Source organism: Diabrotica virgifera, chromosome 2 (assembly GCF_917563875.1).
Source record: "Diabrotica virgifera virgifera chromosome 2, PGI_DIABVI_V3a".
Taxonomy (NCBI): Eukaryota; Metazoa; Arthropoda; class Insecta; order Coleoptera; family Chrysomelidae; genus Diabrotica; species Diabrotica virgifera.
The window spans coordinates 35973383-35995870 of NC_065444.1; the positions used below are offsets into that span (position 1 = coordinate 35973383).

Consider the following 22488-nt stretch of genomic DNA (forward strand, 5'->3'; position numbering starts at 1 on the left):
GAACGACAAATGAGATGTCGAATGAAAGCTTATAACCCATGGATGGTATTAAAGATGAGAAATTTGACATCGGACTTCGGTTTCAGAGTTACAACCGTAGGTACTGCTTTAAAGTCACTCAAAATATGATATGAATGTAAAACAAGATGACAAAATTAGTAAAATCGTAGATCAATCGACGCAAAGTTACACGAAGAGTTCCAATATCGACTTCCAGTTCTACTTTCGATTACTTTGGGTGAAAACCTAGGACCAATTACTTGTTTGTCGAGGTATTTCCTAATTCATTATATTCGTTATTTCGTAAAATAATAGAAAAATAACAGCCGTTGTAACCGTCACGGAATCCAATTCTTTTTGGATGACAAATGTTCGTGATCAACAACAAGAAACTGTATGTTAAAATCGAATGTCAATATTTTCAATTTTTATTGTCTTGGAAACCAGCCAAAACATTCCGTACATTCCAGCCAAAACCAGCCAGTACATTCTTTAAAGTCGAATATCGGGGTAAATAAATAAAAACCAATAAGTATTGTACTATTTTATTTCTATAAATATAAAGATATAATAACTGAAAAAATATATATATATATATAGTATACAACAAAAACTAATAAGCAATCGAGAAAAGAGAAAAAGTAATTTTTTTAATTAATATATTAATTAATATATATATATATATATATATATATATATATATATATATATATATATATATATATATATATATATATATATATATATATATATATATATATATATATATATATATATGGAAACGTTTTGATCATTATGGTCAGAAGCTTATATTCCATATGAAAGCAGCCTTTAGCTTTTTTTGTTGGAACGCAAGTATAATCAAGAGAATGTAAACCTATTATGAAGAGTGTATTGTCAATTATCAAGCATTAACTTGAATGTTGAAACAATTTCAAGTGATATTGGATCAAACTTTTTGAATTAGCTAAATTATATAATGTTACTCCTGAAAATCCTGAATTTCAAGTAGTCAGTCATAAATTGTTTTATATATTTGACCTAAGTTATTGTTTTATACAAACTACAGAAACAATTTAATGAAACATAATTTATTAAATTTAATTTAGGTTTGCTGATAAAAGTACTTTATGGAAGTTTTTGTGAGTATTGGATTCTGAACTTTTTAAACACAGCACGTGGCTTGTGGAATGAACACATATAAAATATGACTTTGTGCTCTTCCTGCAGATGCATTTGGTACAGTAGAGGTCAAAGAAAGGTTAGAGAATTTGTATGATATTTTAGATTCAAATTCTTTGTGAAATCCCAATAAATACAAAATTAATTTTTTATAGGATAGTTTATAGTTCGTGAAAAAGCTTAAAATAATTAATTCACATAATCAAGATATTTCAAAAAGAATTAAATTGTATAAATGTTGGAAAATAACAATTAATAGTTGTAGGCTATATAAGAAAATATATATAGAAAATAAGTCTATACAAAATATTATGAGCTACAAACGGATACAAAAACAAAATACTAACGCCAAGCCAAGCCAAACAAACAACTGTGACAACAAACGCCGATCCTGTACAAGACAAATGTCACCAAAATTATTTGCTATTCATACAAATTGAGAAATGGCCGATCTGGCACATGCGCATAAAAATTTAGTTCATAGATAATCCGTTTGTGTCGGTTCTTGGGAGATATGTATTCTTTGGTTATGTATAAATTTACAATATACAACTTTAAAATAAGTAATGTTAAAAAACTTTTGAGTTATCAAACAAGCACTTGATTAAACATAGCCATCTTGATTTGAACAGACCGTGTATTGGACATGGCAACACCTAGCAGCTGTCACATAGAGGGCCTATCTAATATATTCAATTTTAAAGAGGTATATCTGATTAAATTTACATCAACAATATTAAACTCATATTAAAGGAATGTCTTGGGCAATTTAAAGTTTTGATATTTTTCTTTTATGCACTTTTCGTTTTACATTGTCCAGTACCTGTATAACTCCGTTCTTGTCTGAATGATGTTTAGGTCATTTATTTTATTGCTAACTTCGTGTCACTGTTTTTCTGTCAATCGGAATGTCTTGAATAAAAAACTTATCAACTCATATCAACTTTATTAACTAAAAATTGGACTTTGAAAAAGGGACTACGGGTCTTTAAAATACATTAGTGCAACAATGGCTTCCACTGCGGTAGACGTACCAGCTGAAACTTCGGCGGTTAGGGAGGATATGGTAAGTTGTTTTTAACTTAATTTCCCTTTTTTACAGTCTCTGTTCAAGGTCCAGACAGCTATAAAGTTTCTAGAAAATCCTAATGTAGTAAATACACCCCTTGCTCAAAAACAGAAGTTTCTACAGAGGAAGGGTCTGACTGACCGAGAAATACAGTTAGCTTGCGAGAAAGCAGGGGCTTATGTTCTACATGAACGACAGAACCGTCTTCCTCCCCCGTTACCGCAACCTAGTGCAATAAGTAGATATCCTATGTATGGCCAACCAATGCAACTGACACTGTTTGATAGGATTAGGGAGGTGGTGCATAACATTGCTTTATTTAGTATTGTTGCATATGTAATTCACAAGTTTTACGAGGTAAGAAAACTAATATACATACTTTTATCATAGTTTATTGGTTAATAAGAGCAGTAAAGAAGTGATAACAATTCTTTAACACTTTCACAACGACATGAAATTTGTCAGTAACTATTTTACTTATGGTTACCAGATCTCTGTGTCCTGTAACACTACCTACTGTTCGGACAATACCAGACCTATGGGTTTCATAAAAATATCTATAAATAAATAGATTCTATGACTTTCTATAGTCCGTCTGCTATAACTTTTCCCATACGGTACGATTCATTTTTAATCAAATTAAGTCAAAACATAAATTGAAACGAATGTCGATGTGTATATACATTTTGTATACTGTACACTATATACTACACACATCGGCGTACGTTTCACTTACTGTTTTGACTGAATTTGATTGAAAATGAATCGTACCACATGGGAAAAGTTATAGCGGACGGACTATATTTGAAATTACATTGAATGTAATATTTGCCATCTGATAGTAAACATTTAAATCCATTTCTGGCAGCCATAATACCAGACTCTGACATTCAGTAAAGTATTTAGTGTTTACTTTGGTAATCTTGTTGTCAGCTTCCGTACTTTTTATAGTCTTCTCGTAACAATCAACACATTTTCGTCTACTTTTTCTACCAGAGTCTTCTCAATCTTTTCAGACAATGTTTTCGTTTTGATAAATTGGTTTTAGAAATTCACTCATTTTGATTTGAAAGTTGTAATGCTAACTGTTCAAGAAATGTTAGCATTGCTATCTTTTTTCAGTGTTTGTTTTATTATAGACTATAGACAATCCAGCTGTTGATTATTGTAGCTTCAAAAATTAGTCCAAAGACTACTTTACAATACCACTTAAGTAACTATAGTTAAACTTGGTCGCTATAATCCACCCTTTTTTTAGTTTCTTTGTAGTCTTGTTTAAAAATGTATTCTACTGATTCTTCCTTTATTTTTGATCTCTTTTTCTTGTCTGTATTGCAGAAGTTCAGGGTATCCTCAGGTTTACTAGATAACATTAATAATATCAGTCTTTTGCCAACAGATTACCTTTATATTGTATTTTTGATAGTGATTATTTCATTTTTCTTTAGTTTCTTTTATACTGTTTTCTTTGGAATTCCCTTCCGATTGCTTCTCAGGATCTTTATTAGACATGTTTTCAAATGGATCACTATCAGATTCACTCTATTCAATATTCAATAAAAATTCTTGTAACTCACAACAAACTATGTGGAAACTTATTAATGGTAACATACAGTTGGAAAAATGAAATGAATACCCATGAACAATCACATCAATCACTTATTTTGTATTTGCTGTCTTTTTCTATAAATAACAAATGTTTGTCATAGAAAAAGATAGCAAATACAAAATATTTGATTGATGTGATCATTCATGGGTATTCTTTCATTTTTCCGACTGTACATAAAAGTAATGTCACTAACGATACTAAAGCTCAGGCAGGTAGTTTTAATAATCACTTCAGATTGACTCCTGAAAGATTAATAAATGAACTTGAGGTTTCTCACTTGAGAAGTTTATACCACAGAAAAATATCCCATGTTTCAGTTTTCAGCGAGTAAACTTTAGTGATGTTGATTTAGCTATTTCAGAAACAAAAAAAAAATGAAAGCAAAGATCCTGATAAAAATTACTAAAACCATTAAACATATAATTGTCCAGCCTCTAACAACTTTGATAAATCAATCAATATCTTATACAATACTTAACTTTAAAGTTTTCAAAACTGCAAAGGTAATACCTCTGTTTAACACCTCGACTGCAGTTAGAGATATTTATAAACTTGCGTTGAGTGCGTTATGAGGCATATATGTCCAAAAGTGAACCTATGCGACATTGAATTATGACACAGTTGACACAGCCAACCGTTAGTGTAATATGAGGTCTATCTGTCTCGTAACGCAGCCAAGGTGTTAAGAATAAAGGGCCTATTAATGATTACCACAATTATCAACCCATTTCTTTGTTGCCTATCTTATCAAAAGTTTACGAATTAAAAAAAATTCAAATTAATTTACATTTTGAATCTAATAAACTAGTTACCATAAACCAGTATGGATTCTGAGAAATAAAACATCTTTAGCTTTCACTAGCAACATTTTATTTGCAATTTAGATATCACTTGAAATTGCTTTAGATTTCACTATCAACATTTTTTTTATTTATTTATTAACGGGATAAACCCAATACATACAAAATACAATAAAACAGAGCTTTCGTCATAATAATGAAAATATAAAATTTAGATACACGTAAAACTACAACTATAAAACACTAACATAAAAATAAAAAGAATATAAACTATTTTCAAATGATGAAAACAACTGAATCAATTATAACAGTTAAATCTATCTATTTAATTTTTTTGAATTCAAAATTCAAGATGCCCGAATTCTTGTTTAATAGAGAGGAAATTGAAGAACCAAACAGATCTATTAGATGACTAAACTTGTTTCCATGCAGGGTCAATCTACTAATTGGTGCATATTGACCATAATTTGTAGCATGCTGTTGTTCCTTGAATATTTGTGGATTTCGTGTCAATCTAGCAGGTATATTAAAGTATACAAGACTTAACAATTCTTCGGAGTTAATAACACCAGAGATAATTTTGCGAAGATAACAAATATCCAACATGACTCTTCTGCGTTCCAAGAGTTTGTAAATTTAATCTCATTAATATAATAAATAAATAAATAAAATAAATATTGTCATAAGTATAATTTCTAACTGTTAAACCCATCTTAAAAGCTGCAAAACGTAACAAAAATTGTTTTGAACCTTTTCAATATTTAGGATTTGATATGCATAACTAGGTGACCAGACAATAGAACCATATTCAATAATTGATCTCACGATACTGCAATATAAGATTTTTATTGTGTGAATTGACAAATCTTTTGATGAACCTAATACAAAACCCAACATCTTAAATGCCTTCGAAACAGTAAGGTCAATGTGAGAGTAAAATGTTAATCTACAATCAAATATTTGATTTCCATTTTGGAAGGGTTTGAAAAATATCTTGATACTCTTGCATAATATGTCTAGATCTCGCTAAGGCTTTCGATTGCGTCGCACATAGTAATCTGCTAAGAAATCTTCCATCTTATAATTTTTATAGTGATGCTATTCAACTAATTGATTCATATCTGTCAAATCATGATCAGTATGTTCACTTCAACCAGTGTGAAATCTCAAAAAAACTTATTCAATTGAAACTCTAAAACTCCAAACCACAAACTGTTAATTTCACTTTAAGAAATAATACTGATATTGGTCATATTGTTCTACCCCAATGTGCAACCGAGGCGAAGTTTCTGGGGGTACAATTGAATGCAGGATTAACCAGGGAACAACATGTAGTTAATTAATTGAAAAAACTTTCCTGACAATTTTTCTTTTTCAGGAGTCTTGTACAAGTGACTTCCAGAGAAACTACTTTAACAGCTTATCATAGTAACTTTCATTCTCATCTAACTTATGCTGTTTTCTCCTGGGGTCACTCTTGTCATATTGATAAAGTGTTTATACAACAAAGAAAGTCTGTTCACATTATCTCAGAGGTTGGTTATAGAGCAGACTGTAGAAACTTCTTTAGAATGTTTAACATTTTAACTTTACCTTGTGTATTGTATATGTATATTATGCAGTATCTGTTGCACATTAACAAAAACTAGCTATTTATACTTTACAAAAATTGAGAATATTAAAAAAACCATTAACAAACATTGAAAAAATGTTGTTCTATGACAATTAAATAATTTAAAATTTAAATTATAGTTAATTTGTTTATAACAATTAAGAATACATAATTGGCACCATTTTAAATTAAAAATTCCAAGGTTTTGTATATAAATTGTGAAAAATATTACACATTCACTCATGATTGCACATAAGGCTCAAATGAATACTAGTCAGAGTGAGTGGAGGTGCGTCTCTAAATCTATGTATTCAAAAAATGAAAAATCAAATGCAGACTGCTACAATTTTCTATATGTATCTGCATGTTATTGATGAACTTTGGTTCTTTTTTTATTTGAATATACTTTTTATGTTACAAATATGCAATTAGTTAATAAATGTATCAACAAATAACAGGATAATTTGTTTAATCAGTTTTACCTAAGAAATCCATACAGTTTGTAACATCAATAATATTAATAGGAAACCAATGATTATCCTTCATACAGCGTGTCTGCAAAACTTGGAACCATATGGGAAACTTTTTTACTATCAATTTTACGAAAAAAATTTATTCTTTATAAAGTGCTCTGCATAGTCTAAAACCTAAGACGCAATCATCAGATATCAAATTTTATCAACAGTATACAAGGTATGTCAAAAAATATGAATTTCGCTCAAGAGTAAAGTGCCTTTATATTTCACAATATCGAAAATTGTCATTGAGAAAAGTTGTTTGTAATTAAAAATTATGTTACAAGCTACATTTACACTCTTCTAATTGAAATTTTTTTTTTTGAAAATTTTCCTCAAATCACGGACACCCAACATCATTTTTATTTATGATAGCTCCGTTATTATTAATTTTAAGAAAAAAAGTTATTCTTTATAAAACGTTCTGCATAGTCTGACAACTAAGATACAATTATAAGATATTAAATTCTGTCAATTTTATACGAGGAATGTCAAAAAATATTAATTTCGCTGAAGAGTAAAGTACCTTTATTTTTCACAATATTAAAATTTGTTATTATAAAAAGTTATTCAGAATTAAAAATTATGTTTCAATATGCACTTGCATCCTTCTAGTTGAAATATTGTGAACCATTTGTTAAATAATTAATTTTTGCAAACAAGTTACTTTTTTAACTGCTGCAGTAATTCGTGTTTTTATGAAGGCTTCTACGATTTTTTTCTGCAAAGTTGAAGTAAACACTGCAAAAACGCGGTTGTTGCCGATCGATAGAGTATACATTCTGTATAAATCTTATGTTTTTTGTTTTTATGTATATTTTCGATAAATACAGTGGGAAATCAAAGTTTCAATTAAACTCCCCGGCAAAATTGAGTTTGAAAATTGTTGTAATTTGTTTATAACTTGTTTTTCTAATAACGTTGCGGGGATTAAAAATTTTGAAATACTCTTTTGATATTCGCTTTCATATACGATATTCTGTTTCGATATTCGGTTCCAACCTGTATGGAATTACATTTTGGTTTATATGTACTGTAATTTTATTTGACTAGACTAATAGTCGTTGGTGTTTAAACAACAAAATGTTTCTAAAACTCTAAAAATATATTATTGAAGTTATACTTCTTTAGGCGCGATTGAGATTGGGTGTGAATTTATATTGATCTGCGCGCATGCGCACACCGACAGTATGGTATTAGTCGTTATACGGGCTCTGATTGGGTGTTGAAATGATCTGTCAATAATAAATAATTGTTCAATATGAAGGTAAACAAATGTATAATATATTAGTTTTATTGTTGTGAGGACAGAAACAAAAAAGTTTATAATTGTAGTGACATTTAAATAGTTTTTAAAAGCAACAGGTACGTAATAATTGTAAATGTATCATAGGTACCTACCTATTTGAACCTACCAAAATACATAGTATGTAATACTTTTATTTACATAATTTGATTACCATCAAAATTTCTATCAATGTTCACCTAATATATTGTTTTCTTACTCTATGTTTTGTTGTATTTTTTCAATTCTAAATCATTTCAATTCAAAATCAAAATAATTTAATTTAATTCAAAAATGTCAAAAGCTTAATCCGTTTAGTTAGTCGATCTTCGCACATAATGACACATTGCCTCCGTGGCGAAGCGTTTAAGGCGAATGAACCCCAATATACCAACCGCGCTGATAGCTGGTTCGAATCCCAATAAAAACTTTTATTTTTTTTTATACATTTTATGATTGTAAGTATATTTATTATATAATTTTATTTTCAGAAAATACGTATTTAGTTAAAAAAAATTTCTGACAATTAATGTTCAGAAATCATTTGTGGCATTTTTAATGTGTTTGTGTGTGTTTTATTCTTTTATTATTTTAATTTTTGGCACTGTTTTAATAAAAATGTTTGAGAAGTAGTAAGTATAAATTAGTTTAATATTTAAATAAAATATAAATAAAAAGTATATTAATTTCGTTTAAATCATATAATAGAGGTATAACTTCTTACGTGCGTACAAAGTACACACACATTCTTTTTTATTTGTCTTGGATCAAGTGCATTGTTTATTTGAGAACACATTTTTTTCTGGTTCATTTACATTCAAATTTACATATAGGGTGAGTTTTTAGTGCAGGATCGGTCGATAATTCCATTATGGTATAGAATATCGAAAAAAGTTATTTAGACAAAATGTAGGCATGATATTTTCCAGGCTTGGAAAATATGTCCATTTCTATAGGGTGATCAATAACTGCGTGGTATATCAAACATATATTTTTTTAAATGGTTCACTCTATATACACTGGGCGTCAAAGAAAACGGGCACCCCAAGAAATGGGTCATTTTTGATGTCTCATATCTCTTAAACCTGTTGTCCGATTTAAGTAATTTTTTAATATGTTATAGCCTTATTCTTTAACAATATTGCTGTAATAATATTGTTGCTAACCAGGTAAATTTTCATTGTATACCGGGTGTATGAATCAAACTGTGTTTCATTCTCAAAGTTCGCAACACCCTGTGGAATATTCTAGCATTTATAAAATACCGAAATTAAAATATAACTATAGCCTAAGGTTTTATTAATATCCTGTTTTTTTATTCATTCGCTTATGTTGAAGTTTATGAAGTTAGGTACTTTAACAACTAGCCATGTTCTTCATCAGTACAGATTGTTTCTGAATAAGTGCGACACACTTTAAGGTGATAATGCATTAAATAATAATGACAGTTTGCTTTATAATCCTATGTCCGCAAATGTTTCGTTTCCGAGATACGGGGTGTTGAATTTTTTCTTACAAACTGACTGATTTATTTATTGCTTTAAAACCGGTTGAGATATCGTCGGTGATGTGACGATACCTCCTATCTGCTTTTTCATGAATTTTGTAAGAGATTTCAAACTTTTCTTAGGGTCATCTCCTGTTGCACCTCGGTGCTTCGCACCTCGGTAAACTACCTTGCCGCTCGGCTGAAATAGAGTACTTTCCCGCTAGGTATGTAATATACTATTTCCTCCGTAGGGAGGAAAAGTAAAAGTGACGTCATGGTATTTCATTCATGAAATATAACTTATTGACGCCCTGTACAATATCTATTTTCTATTACGTAAGTATCTATACATTTTAACGTTGATTTAAAAACACTCTGTATTTTACAGAATGGTAAAAAACAGTAAATTGTTATTCTGATTTAACAATGTTTACATTAATAATTTGACTTATATTTGACAGTTGACAGTTACTTTGTACCTACTTGTTAGTTTTAGTTGTAATAAATTTTGTTGTTTAGTTACATAAATAAATTAAGTAAAAAATGAAAAAATGACTGTTATTTGAGGGAGGTGGAAAAACCATATGTATCACATGGGAGTAAAGTGCCTTTTCCTCCCTTGAATGATTACTGCCCTCCGCTACACGTCGGGCAGTAAACTTCATTGTCGGGAAGAAAAGTAGCACTTTCCTCCCTTGTTATACAAATAGCTATTGTTTTCTCCTAAACTTTGATATAAAATTTGCTCCAACCTGTACGGAATTACATTTTGATTTTATTTGATTAGGCTATTCTCTCCGTGCATGACTGACGCAACACCTAGCTTCATCACCTGACATTTTTGGCGACTACAATTTGAAGTTAAGCATATACATATGATAACTTGATAATACTCTGGGATAATTAGCAAAATACAAGGAAAAGTTATTTACCAGCAATTTTATTTCTGGAATCGAATCTTATGATTGTATATATTAATAATATAGGTATGCAAAGTCCGCAGATAGTGTGCTACTTTTTTTATAAACAAAATGGCGCCCGAAAATCCTGTTTTTTTCAATTTTTACTGTATAACTCCAAAGATTTTGACTTTACACCAAAAACATCCAAATAAAAATTCACGGTAATTAAATTCTGCATAGAGACGTGTTTTTACCGATTTACTTCGACGAAAATTTTCCCTGGAAAATGCGGGTTTTTCCAACAAAATCTTTAATTTTCAACTAAAATTTTAGATAAGTAATTGTTGATCAATAATTAAACAACTTGGTAATATAAAAGCTATTTTAGTATAGATTATAATTCCAGAAGCCGATGGAAATTGAATGAACAGTTTAGCAACAATTGAATTGTTAATTAAAAATTTACGGTCGCTATAATAACCACAATAATTATGATAAATAAGAATAACTATGATTTTTGTATAAAAAGACACTGTACCTATCGAATGTACTTTACAGAATTCAAATTGGACTATTTAAGCGGCCTCAGGAATATTTTAAAATTATAAACAATTTTTTGGCTTATAAACAAATAGAATATCTCGGGAAATATTAAATTAAATTAAATCATGTAAACGGTATTGGAAAAAAAGCGACAGGACGCTTATTTTAAAAGAAAAAACGTTTAATTGTGATGAGTGGTTCCTGAGATACAACCGATCAAAGTTGACCGGCATTTACGGCAAAGATATAAACAATAGGATCATAATTTTCGAACCATCACCCATCAGACACTGACATAATTCAATGCCAAAACAAGAAAACCTAATACTACAGAAAAACTACGAAAGAAAACCAAGAAATTTGAAACAAAAAAGAGAAAACAATATCGTAATGACATAAATATTGGCAATATCATTTTAAAGTCTTCTACTTTAAAATGTATAATATATGCCTGAATTGCCGATATAAATGAGTCAGATTAAATAAATTATTAGAAGAATTTTTTACTAAGCAACAACATTTTTGTTTAATTTAGTAGTATTTGAATTTTGACAACGACACGCGATTTGGTCGTCGAAACGTTAATAATTTTTTTTTCAATTTAATTGTGGCTTATTTCCTATCTAAATAGTTAATTATAAAAATGCCACAAGGAAATATCTTCAGAACAATCGTAATGACAGGCCTAGCAATTGACACAATAGACACAAACGAATTAAAAAAAAGCAATATAGTTCTTCCAGTCTATCTTTTCTCATGCATGAAATTATTCACGAATTACTTTTTATACTAGGTCTTTTTTTACTCACATAAACTAGTATCGTACAATTAAGCTGCTTGTCCATAGAAGCCACAGTAAGTTAAACGAGGATAAACAATGCGGCATGGCTTTGATATATACCTTATTTACTATGAATTTTGACGTTTATCATATTCAATGACAGTGACATTAGCGCATTTGTTGTTTTTAGTGGAATTTGTAACTTATATTGTGTTTATTTTATAAAGTTATATTGTGTTAAACATTTAATAACACAGTTAAATATAAATGTACAATATAACTTACGTCCACCGATAATAGCCATTTCCTAATTACATATTATATTGATATTACACATTGTACACATTGTGTAATATCAATACATTACTACACAGTACGTAGTAATGATATTACACATTGAAGTAAGTTTCAATTAATGTTTTGATTTAACTTGTTTGAAAATGAGTGATGACGTTTGATCAAAGATAAAATTTAACAACTATAACTAGTTTCAAAGACCAAGATCTAAGGATTAAAATAGAAGTAAAAACCACAAAAAAGAACTAAGGAAAAGAACTTGCCTAATTGATAATTAGACTAAAGAAAAATTAATGAAAAATAAATAAAAATTGTGTATGTGCGTGTATTCATATTTATAATTCAGTACACCCAAGCGATAACACACACATATATAGAAATACAAAATATCATATAGCTTATCAACCAGTTCTACAACTTATACATATAATCCACACTATATCACGAAATGTATAATTTTTCTAAGGTGTTAACCCTTTTATCTTTCACTACGCGGAGTCTATGACCTCACATTTTAAAACTAAATTAAATGATACTAAAAAAGTTATCTATGTTTTGATAACGACACAAAAATGTTAAAATAACGCCATTTTAGTTAATGGGCATGTAAAAACACCGACATTGTGAGTAATAGTATATACCAGTTCACATAATTAATAAAACAACTTGTTAGATAAAAATTTCTATCTTACGTATGAATCTTGTCTCTGTTTCTGATTAATTTATGATATTTTGGACATTATTTGATAATTTATTCTCTTCAAATGATATCTCCCAACAGAGGTTAAATACCTAACCTTGGTTCGATGGTTCGAGCAGGGATCTGTATGCTTCCTTAAAGTGAAATCCTCTTGTCTATGTTGTATAGTTACATATACTGTCAATGTAATTAAATATTTTCAATATGTAATCTAAGACTTATCAGATCTTACTTTATGGCTAGTTTCACTAATTACTTATAAAACGTTCTCACTGATGATTTTCTGATTAGACCGAAAACGTTCTGAATTTTTTAATCAATTTGAATCATTTAAATTTTACAATCACTGATGGGTTGGGCCCCTGAATCGAATTAAAACAAAGGCTGCCTTTCCTTATTTTTTATTTTATTCATATTTGAGTACTAAGAATGCAGAATTCTGTTAAATTTTTATTTAGATAAACGAACAGGTGACGAATGCAAATGTAGATTCTCCATTGTCCGCTATTTATCGGTCTGTTTGCTGTATAAATTGTAAGAAACTCAGACAATAGATTGGTACCAAGGATTCTTTATTCCGATCTAAAAGAGAATTTTCTCTTTTGTTTACAATAAATATACCAATATCGATAGCAACAGTGCTCGGTGAATCTCTGGAAACCATTCGCTTGTCATCTGTCGCTGCATGTAAAGGTCGGTACACATATGTGAGCCGAACTGTTGCGAACGCTATATTAATATAATTTGTACGGTGGGACGAGCCGCTTGCGAGCTGTTCGTTCGTCACTCGTCATGAATCACGGCCTATCGTTTTTTGGGACGAGTATAAAGGATATTCGCAGGTCAATTTGGACTGCGTACGCAGCGATATTGTCTGTTCGTGTCGTCGAATCTAGATTGTGTGAATGACTTGTTCCTGGAGATACGAAACATGAGAAACACAATGTAATCAATTTTTATTTTATAGTTGATAAACAAATAATTAGTGTCTTTATTTACATTTTAGAAGGTGACTTTGATATAAAATCAAAAATTATATGAATCATGTACATAAACCTCGCACAGGTTGGTTCGTCGCTTTCTATGGATCGTGATGAGTTTGCGATGAGTTCGCTGTAAATACTATATTTTCAACGAACTGTATGCAAGCAGTTCGCAAACAGTTCGGCTCGCATATGTGTACCGACCTTTACGCTGAATGTAAGAGATTTAGTTACGCGGTAGAGAAGGGTTGCTAGTCTGCTTTATTATTAACACGTTTTTCCAAAATACCAATAACCAGTATTAACGCATAGAAATGTTTTAACGATTGAACAAAAACTAGATATCTTAGACACATAGATAGACACAACATATCTCAGCCTGACTCTTTTAAAAACATATGTGCACGGAAATCGTTGAAAGGATCAAATTTTCAACTCGATTAGGCACTTTCCCACCAAGTGTGTTCTGCAGAAAAGATTCGAGGAGTAGCAATCTCTGGGCCAACGTGTGCTAAGCAAGCGAATATTTTTCAAGAACACTTGCAAATCAAAGAACCTTTCAAACTAATTAATCCGAAAATGAAAGTCAACATTAATAAAATAATAAGACGGTATCGATCAAAAGGGTAACTTTAAGGGCCTCCATAGACGGATTGCATAGAGCAGTTGAGCTCTATTAAATCAGTTGCAACATGGATTCAGACGAAGAGAGACTACTTCTCATTTTGTTATTACGTAAACGAAGGCGTAGAAAACGTCGTAGAACCTGGGTGCACGCTAGATTGCAATCTATAGAGCAGAATGGAATATTACATACTTGGTATCCTCAGCTCAGAGATAATAAAAAGTTTTTTTATTACTTTAGGATGTCTGTGTCATGTTTTAATGAATTGGTCATTTTTATTGAAAGCAGGTATAGTAATAGTATACTGTATCTTGGTACAACGATGAATGAATGATCTCATCGGAATGCTCGAGAAAAAAGACGCCGTTTGCAGTCGGAGCAGACTGCTCCATGCGGTGCGTGTGGGACGTGTCGAACAGCTGTGTAATACCAGCAGCACGGCCAAACTCGACTGCAAGCAAACTGCATTTTTGGCTGCGACCGCACATGAACTGCATGAGCGGTCCGTGTATTGCAAAATGAAAATTTTGTATTGAAGCTGCAGATCGTCTAACTCTCTGCAGATTGCTCTACAGGAGGCTGAAGAAACTGCTAGACTATCTTGAGCAACGATAACCTTCGGACCTTGTCGATATTTTGAACTTGCGCAGAATACGTCAGGAAATTAAAAAAATCGAAGACTTTTAACACAGGCTTAAGTGACTAATTTTTTAAAGCACAGCTACCTAAAAATACTGTTTTTTCTGTTATGTATCGTTTTATGCAATTAATAAGCGAGTTTAAATTTATGAGATTTATCTTTTCTGTTATCTTTTTATAATAGGTAGATATGTGTGTGTGTACATTATGTATATATATTATGAGAAGTAAATGTTCCGATTATCTGTGCTTTTCAATTATCCGTGCCACGACCAGTCCCTGGAGCACGGATAATCTGGTACCTACTATTGTAGTATAATCATTTTGCATAAAAAAATCATTTAAATCGTAAAATATTATTTATGTAGTATGCAATGATAAATTTTTCTGTTTTAATGACGACAGTTTATTAATTTATTTTAGAGATATATAGCTCCATTCTTATTTGGCAAAAAGAAAAAATCCATCGAAGATACCATTGACGAACTAGACGGAAATATCAAAACTTCCGTTAATGAACTGAAAGAAGATCTGCAGAGTGTAAAAGTAGAAGTTGATAAGATTAGCAGCAGTAACGAAAGTCAAACTAATAGACAACTCGTAGAATTAAAGTCTGAGATTGCCAGTGTTAAAGGGCTTCTATTAGGCAGGTAAGATATACACTAGATACATACGTACGTCCTCACTCTATAACTTTTGGTCGGTTTTGGTCTCTTCCACACGTCTACACTGACTGAGCTATCTTTTCTTCTTGTTCCATTCATTATTTGTTATAAAATTTTCTTCGTTTTTTTTTTATATTCTCATTGTGTTTTTACTTAATTCCGGGTATTACTTGGTTGCCTATTCGAATGTTAAAATCCCCCAGTATTATCAACTTTCCCCTAACTTGATCTACAAACTTGTTGCAATTGATCATAAAATATTTCCCTTGTTGTTTGGTGCTTATTATTTTCTGGGTGGTATACTCATATGATGTTTAGGTCTTCCTTCTCCATGCTTATTTTTACTGCGACAATCCTTTCTGATACGTATTGACACTCTTTGATGTTATTTTGGTATCTTTGGGGTATTAGTAAGGCTACATACACCCTCTTTGGCCCTGTTTTCTTTTGCTACACCATTGTAGATTAGTATATAATCGCCTAATTTTGATTGGCCTTTTCCTTTGATCTGATGTTCCAGGTGGTTATTCTTATCTGGGTTTTGGAGGTTTTTCTCGTGTCCTTATTTCTTGCCGTGGTCGTCTTCATATTATCAATCCGGTTCCGAGGCTTCACACTGTTTCTTTGAGCAATATTCGCTTTTACGATTGGTAGGTTGCTAACCTTGCCAATCACCCTCCACATTTTCTCCGGGCTTGGGACCAGCTGTGGTAACCGCAGAGCTACTCGATCAACCCCGCAATTACCCAAGGCAGTGTTAGAATGGGATATAGCTAGAAGTGCAGATATACGACGGAGATGCAAGGTGGACAACATTAATAACTGGGTAAAAAACAGAAGAGTAGAATGGAACGACCACATAAGCCGAATGGCAACAAATAGAGTAGTAAGAACGGCGAGAGACGGTTCCCCAATAGGAAGACTATCAGTGAGAAGACCACGAAAACGATGACAACATACTGGAGACAATAACAGACAGACAATGTCTACAAAAGAAGAAGAAGAAGAAAATTTTTCTCTGGAGTCTCTTCGAAGGCATTAGTTCTATGTGTAGCACCCACGGTTCTTAGACATACTACACAAGAATGCAGAATCCCATATTTTTAAATGATTTTCGATCATTGAATGTGTGTTATTGTGTATATATGTGTAGTATTTGTGTTATTATTAAATACTTACTTACTTTACTTACTTAAGCCGTCCTCTTGTACCTTACGGTGTCGAGGTAAGTGGAGAAATCAGACGTCTCCATGCCTTTCGGTCAGTAGCTAGTCTTTCTGCTTCTCTCCACCCAATATTCCTTTTTACGCAAGCCTTTCCAATATCTGCGTTCCACGTTCTTGCTGGCCTGCCTCTTCTTCGTTTGTTGTCGGATGCCGCTTTCCATACCCTCTTTACAGTTCTACCTTCACCCATTCTCGTCATATGTCCGAACCACGATAACTGTTTCGTTTCAAGTCTGTCTAAGGTCCTTCCAATACCGCACCTTTCACGTATGTCTTCATTTCTTATACGATCACGTCTGGTCACCCCGGATACCGCACGTAAATATCGCATTTCGCATGCTTGAATTTTACTACGGATGTTGTCATTCATTTTCCACGTTTCACTACCGTAGAGTAGCACCGGCTCGTATACAGTTTGGAACATTTTCATTTTTGTTTTCAGGCTTACTTCTTTCTTCCTAATAAAACTTTTATTTAGCGCATTTTTTTTTAACATCCAACGTTTATTGCAATCTGTCTAATCACAAACAATAAGCAATACATATAATTATTGAAAAATAACACAGATTGAAGCCGCCCAGTGGCGAGCACCCAGTAAGACATATAACATTATAATTTTAAAATAAGACATAACAATTACTTGGAACATAATACATAGATAAAATTTAGTATAGTGGACAGTTCAGACAATAAAAATATGATTATTAAAAGTCTAAGGAACGTGAATAAAAATACGAAAGAAGTTTAAAAAATCACTAAAACTAAAACATGATTATTTCACTGCACTATGACACTGCACTCTGTTGTTGCTCTGATGTCCAGATGTACTAGAGAGTCAAAGGGTCAGGTCTTTTTAATCGTCTTTCATGAGAAATGTTGAGCAGGTCCGTGGCGAGTGGATTTGGATGGCAGGATAGTCTGGTCTTATATCTAGAATTTACAGCAGATATTGCTTCGCTAACTGTTGGTAGCTGTAGGTCGTGGTGCAATCTCTGGTTCGTAACATACCAAGGGGCATTGCAGATCTGGCGCAACATTTTTGATTGGAACCTTTGAAGTTTTTGAATGTTGGTATTACTTGCTGTTCCCCATATTTGTGCTGCATATAGCCACACCGGTTTTAAAATACATTTATAAATCATAATTTTGTTCTCCAGGCTAAGATTTGATTTCCTACTCATGTACCAATACATTTTCCTGTAGATTAGGCCGAGTTGAAGACGTTTCTTCCAGATGTGGGTGCCCCAATTAAGTTTACTATCTAAATGAACTCCCAGGTATTTTACGGCGGTATTGACTGGTAGTGGAGTGTTATTTATAGAAACCGGAGGCGCGACACCTTTTTATTTAGCGCATAGTACAATTTTGTTGCACTCATTACCCTGCTGTTTATTTCTGGTTCTATATTTCCTTGTCCATTCATTGTTGATCCTAAATACTTGAAGTCCTCTACTTGTGTAATGGTCTCATTATTCAGCTTTACATTTATATTTTCTTGAGTTTTCGATATTACTAAAGCTTCTGTTTTTTCAATATTTATTTTCATCCCAAATTTCTTAAAGGCTTTATTATATATTATATATATTTATATATACTCTTTATTGCTTGGATTAACTTCGGTTTCACATTTCTACGGTTTAATATTTCCCAGATCTTGTTACGTGGCGCCCGATCAAATGCTTTTTCCAAGTCCACAAAACATAGAAACAACTTACTGTTATGTTGTAGGGCTTTTTCTGATAACTGTCTCACCGTGAATATGAGATCGGTTGTACCTCGCCCTGGCCTAAAGCCGCATTGGCTGTCATCCAGTGTGGCCTCGATATTTTCTCGCAGCTTTTTCTCTAGTATTATTTCGTAGATTTTACTAGCAACTACCAACAATGATATTCCCCTGTAGTTAGAACACTTATGTTTATCACCTTTTTTGTGTAATGGTAGAATAGTGGCAAGAGTCCAGTCTGTAGGTATGCATCCGGTATGCCAGCAGCTCCTTATGATTTTCCATAGTAACTGTAATCCTGCTCCTTCCATATATTTAATTAGCTCATCCTTAATATTATCGTGTCCTGCAGCCTTGCCATTTTTTAATTTTAAAATTGCTTCCCTATATTCTTCGTATGTTATATTATTAAATAATAAGACAAATAATACACATTTTATCTTATACCGGGTGATGAATCGTAAAACGGGCCATAGGAAACTCAATGTAAAATTCTAAACTGTTGAATTCTTGCTTCCCTAATTATTTTACATCAAAAGTCATGAAAGAATATTTGTAGAGAATTGAAATCTGTATTAAAATCAAAAGTTAAAATTGTTCTACGATTTAAACGCATTCCAAAATTTTGAAAAATATAATACATTTGCCACAGTAGGTATGTGTGTAAAAGTTAGGCTACACGTTACTATTTAACTGACAGTGCTCACACAATTGACTGAATAAAAAATCTTTATTATTAATACTTTCTCCGCAGCTGAGGGTATCTTTCAACTGTATTGCTTTTGATGATAAAATAAAAATATTGACAGTTCAAAAATGTGAAAATAATAACTTTATTGTGACACATTATTGCACTGTGTGTGGCCTAATTTTGGGCTGAAAAACTGAAAAATGTATTATATTTTTACAAAATTTTGGAATATTTTAATTCGTAGCACAATTTTAACAGTTGTTTTCAATACAGATTTCAATCCTCTACAAATAGTTTCTAACGTATTTTGATGTAAAATAATTAGGGAATCAGGAATTCAACAGTTTAGAATTTTACATTGAGTTTCCTATGGCCCGTTTTCCAATTCACCACCCGGTATATCCTAGTTTACTTTAATTTTTGTATTTGTAATTTTGGTGTTGTTTCCCGTAAAAACTTATTTTGAATTATTCATGAAAGTTATACATGGTACCTATTGTAGGAGTTTAAATAAGAATATATATTTATAAGGTAGAAAAGGTTAAAATCCCATTATGTATTAACGTATCTAATAATAATGTTGATGATATTTTAGAATGCCAGGTACAGGCTGTAGTGTGGCCAAATTTATTAGGTACCTATTATTTAAATTCTTACAATAAATTCTACAAGTAATTCTAATTCACATAATCCTAGCTGACCTCTAAGGATAGTATGTATTCAATAGTTACTTACTTAAACCCTATTCCACGAACATACGCCTGTTTTGGATTACTTCGACAACGAATATTTTACTGTGCAAAATAAGAAGAACGAAAGTAAATTGCAAATTACATTGATGTTTATTGGAATAATTATTAGCGCCATTTACTTTCGTACTTCTTATGTTGCACACTAAAATATTCGTTGTCGAAGTAATCCAAAACAGGCGTATGTTCGTGGAATGGCCCATTACTTACTCCGTGGCGTTACAACCCTTCGTGGGTTTTAGCCGTCTCGACAACATTCAATAGTTAATCCAGTATTAATGGAAATTCATCGACAAATTTTCAGTGTAGAATAGAGATTGAAGTCCTAGATTTCCGTAAATATTGTATGGATAAATATCAACAGTTTTCCATAATTAGGTATTATAATCCACTAAACATCTTTATTTCTTAACTATCTTGATTATTTTCCATACGTCAAAGACATATAAAAACCGATTAAGGGGAAGGAGCAAAATGCAAAATTTTGACGCACGTCAAAATTCTCAATGTGTTTTAAATGTATTCATTTTTTTCGAATCCTGAGAAAACTAATATATTTGAAAAATTTAAACGCAGAATGAAAGACTACATTGTTACCTAGAGCCGAAAGTCCTTGAAAACTTCTATAATGTTTATTTTAATAAGTTACAGGGCTGAAAATAAAAGAGAAGTGTGATATTTAATTTCAAATATTTCATTCAAAAGAAACTGCTTGTTTATTCCAAGGGGCTGTCCGCCCTCGGTAATAATGTAATCTTTCATTCTGCGTTTAAATTTTTCTAAAATACTTATTAGTTTTCTCAGGATTCGAAAAAAATCATATTACGATTCAAATTACAGTACACTGGTGACGTAATCGCACCCTTAATATTCATTGGTTAGTCGATCTGGGCAACCGTAGTAAATTCTAAGAACCGTGTGTAGCACCAGTGTTCTCGACTTTACAAACCTAACTTCTTCTATCTGTCCTTCTTCTCTATCAACTGTTCTTCTTCGTGCGCCTCATCCTTTAAGAACATTAGCGATCATCATGGTCCATTTTACTCTGTCTGTAGCCGTTCAGAAGTTTGTTCTATTGTTGTTTTTCCACTCCATTGCTTTAAATTTTTCAACCAGGATGTGCATCATCTCTCCGGTCCTGTTTTTCCTTCCACTTTCCTTTGTATAACCAATCGCACCAACTCTTTTTTTTTCATTTCTTAGTATGTGACCAAAGTAGCTCATTTTTCTTTCCTTCATAATGTTGAGTATTTATTTTTCTTTTTCATCATTCTTAATGTTTCCGTGTTTGTTACATGTTGTGTTCATGATACTGTCATCATTCTTCGATAACACCAGCCTCTCCAATAGAGGCGTGCGGTCCATGGAAGCAAGGGAAGCATTGCTTCCCTTGGTTTCCGTAGGTAATACCGTACCAACTGAGTAACTGCTGAGATTATTTAAAAAAAATTGAACAAACACATAAGCAGGAGTTTAAGTTGCATACGAGAATATTTAATTATGTAATACAAGCAGTAAGTAATAAGAAAAGACAAACGTATTTTACTCTGTTTTTGTCATACAGTAAATAACAAAGCAATGAAATACTCGTAAGCAGCGCTGCATGCTGCATATTCTAGGTTTCGTTCCGTACGCGGATCCATATGCCATGATCGTATTTCTACGTTGGTATTCGGAGTCATGTCGGCAGATAATCTGATTTCAAATTTGCTTCTCCTCAGCCTATGTAAAAATCACCGCAAAATCACTTTATAAGCAATTTTTTCAGCTGCATATAAGGAGCTGTTTTCGTGAATTTAAATGGGATTTACCAGCATTTGACAATGACGGGCTTCGTTGACTGATTTTGTGGACTTATGAAGTTTGATTTTATTTAATTATTTATATAAATAAATATATATAGTTGTTCTGAAGCTATTTTCTTGTGGCATTTTTACAACTTTAACTATTTAGAATGGGAAATAAGCCACAATATTATTAAAAAATGATTTTTATTAACGTTTCGACGCCCAAATCGGGTGCCGTTGTCAAAATACCTAGTATTTTGACAACGGCACCCGATTTGGGCGTCGAAACGTTAATAAAAATCATTTTTTAATAATATTGTGGCTTATTTCCCATTCTAAATAGTTAAAATATATATAGAATTATTTATATTATAAATAGTGGATATTTATATAAATATATATGTATTAGGGTTTTGGAGAATGGCGAAAATGTGAAAAGTGGGATACAGAAACCATAAATAGTTAGAGAGGATTTTTGGAGTTTTTTTAACTTTGCTTTTTTTTTTAGAAATATTTACATTCTCAGATAATTTATTTAACGTATTGCAATGCAAGATAAACGAGATTGGTTTCTGTGTAAAAAAAATAACGAATTTAAAGATGTAATTAACAAAAA

General features: G+C 31.6%; 1 protein-coding gene across 3 annotated transcripts in view; it reads left to right on the top strand.

Annotated features, from left to right (window-relative positions):
• The first annotated feature begins 2058 nt into the window (after positions 1-2058).
• Positions 2059-22488, top strand: part of LOC114327426 (peroxisomal membrane protein PEX14) — a 36044-nt gene continuing 15614 nt past the window's right edge. For all 3 annotated transcript variants that reach the window (XM_028276043.2, XM_028276042.2, XM_028276044.2), the window contains exons 1-3: positions 2059-2248; positions 2297-2608; positions 15455-15681. In XM_028276043.2, coding sequence (XP_028131844.2) covers positions 2192-2248; positions 2297-2608; positions 15455-15681 — 596 coding nt within the window. In that variant the 5' untranslated portion in view covers positions 2059-2191. The remainder of the gene's footprint in view (positions 2249-2296; positions 2609-15454; positions 15682-22488) is intronic.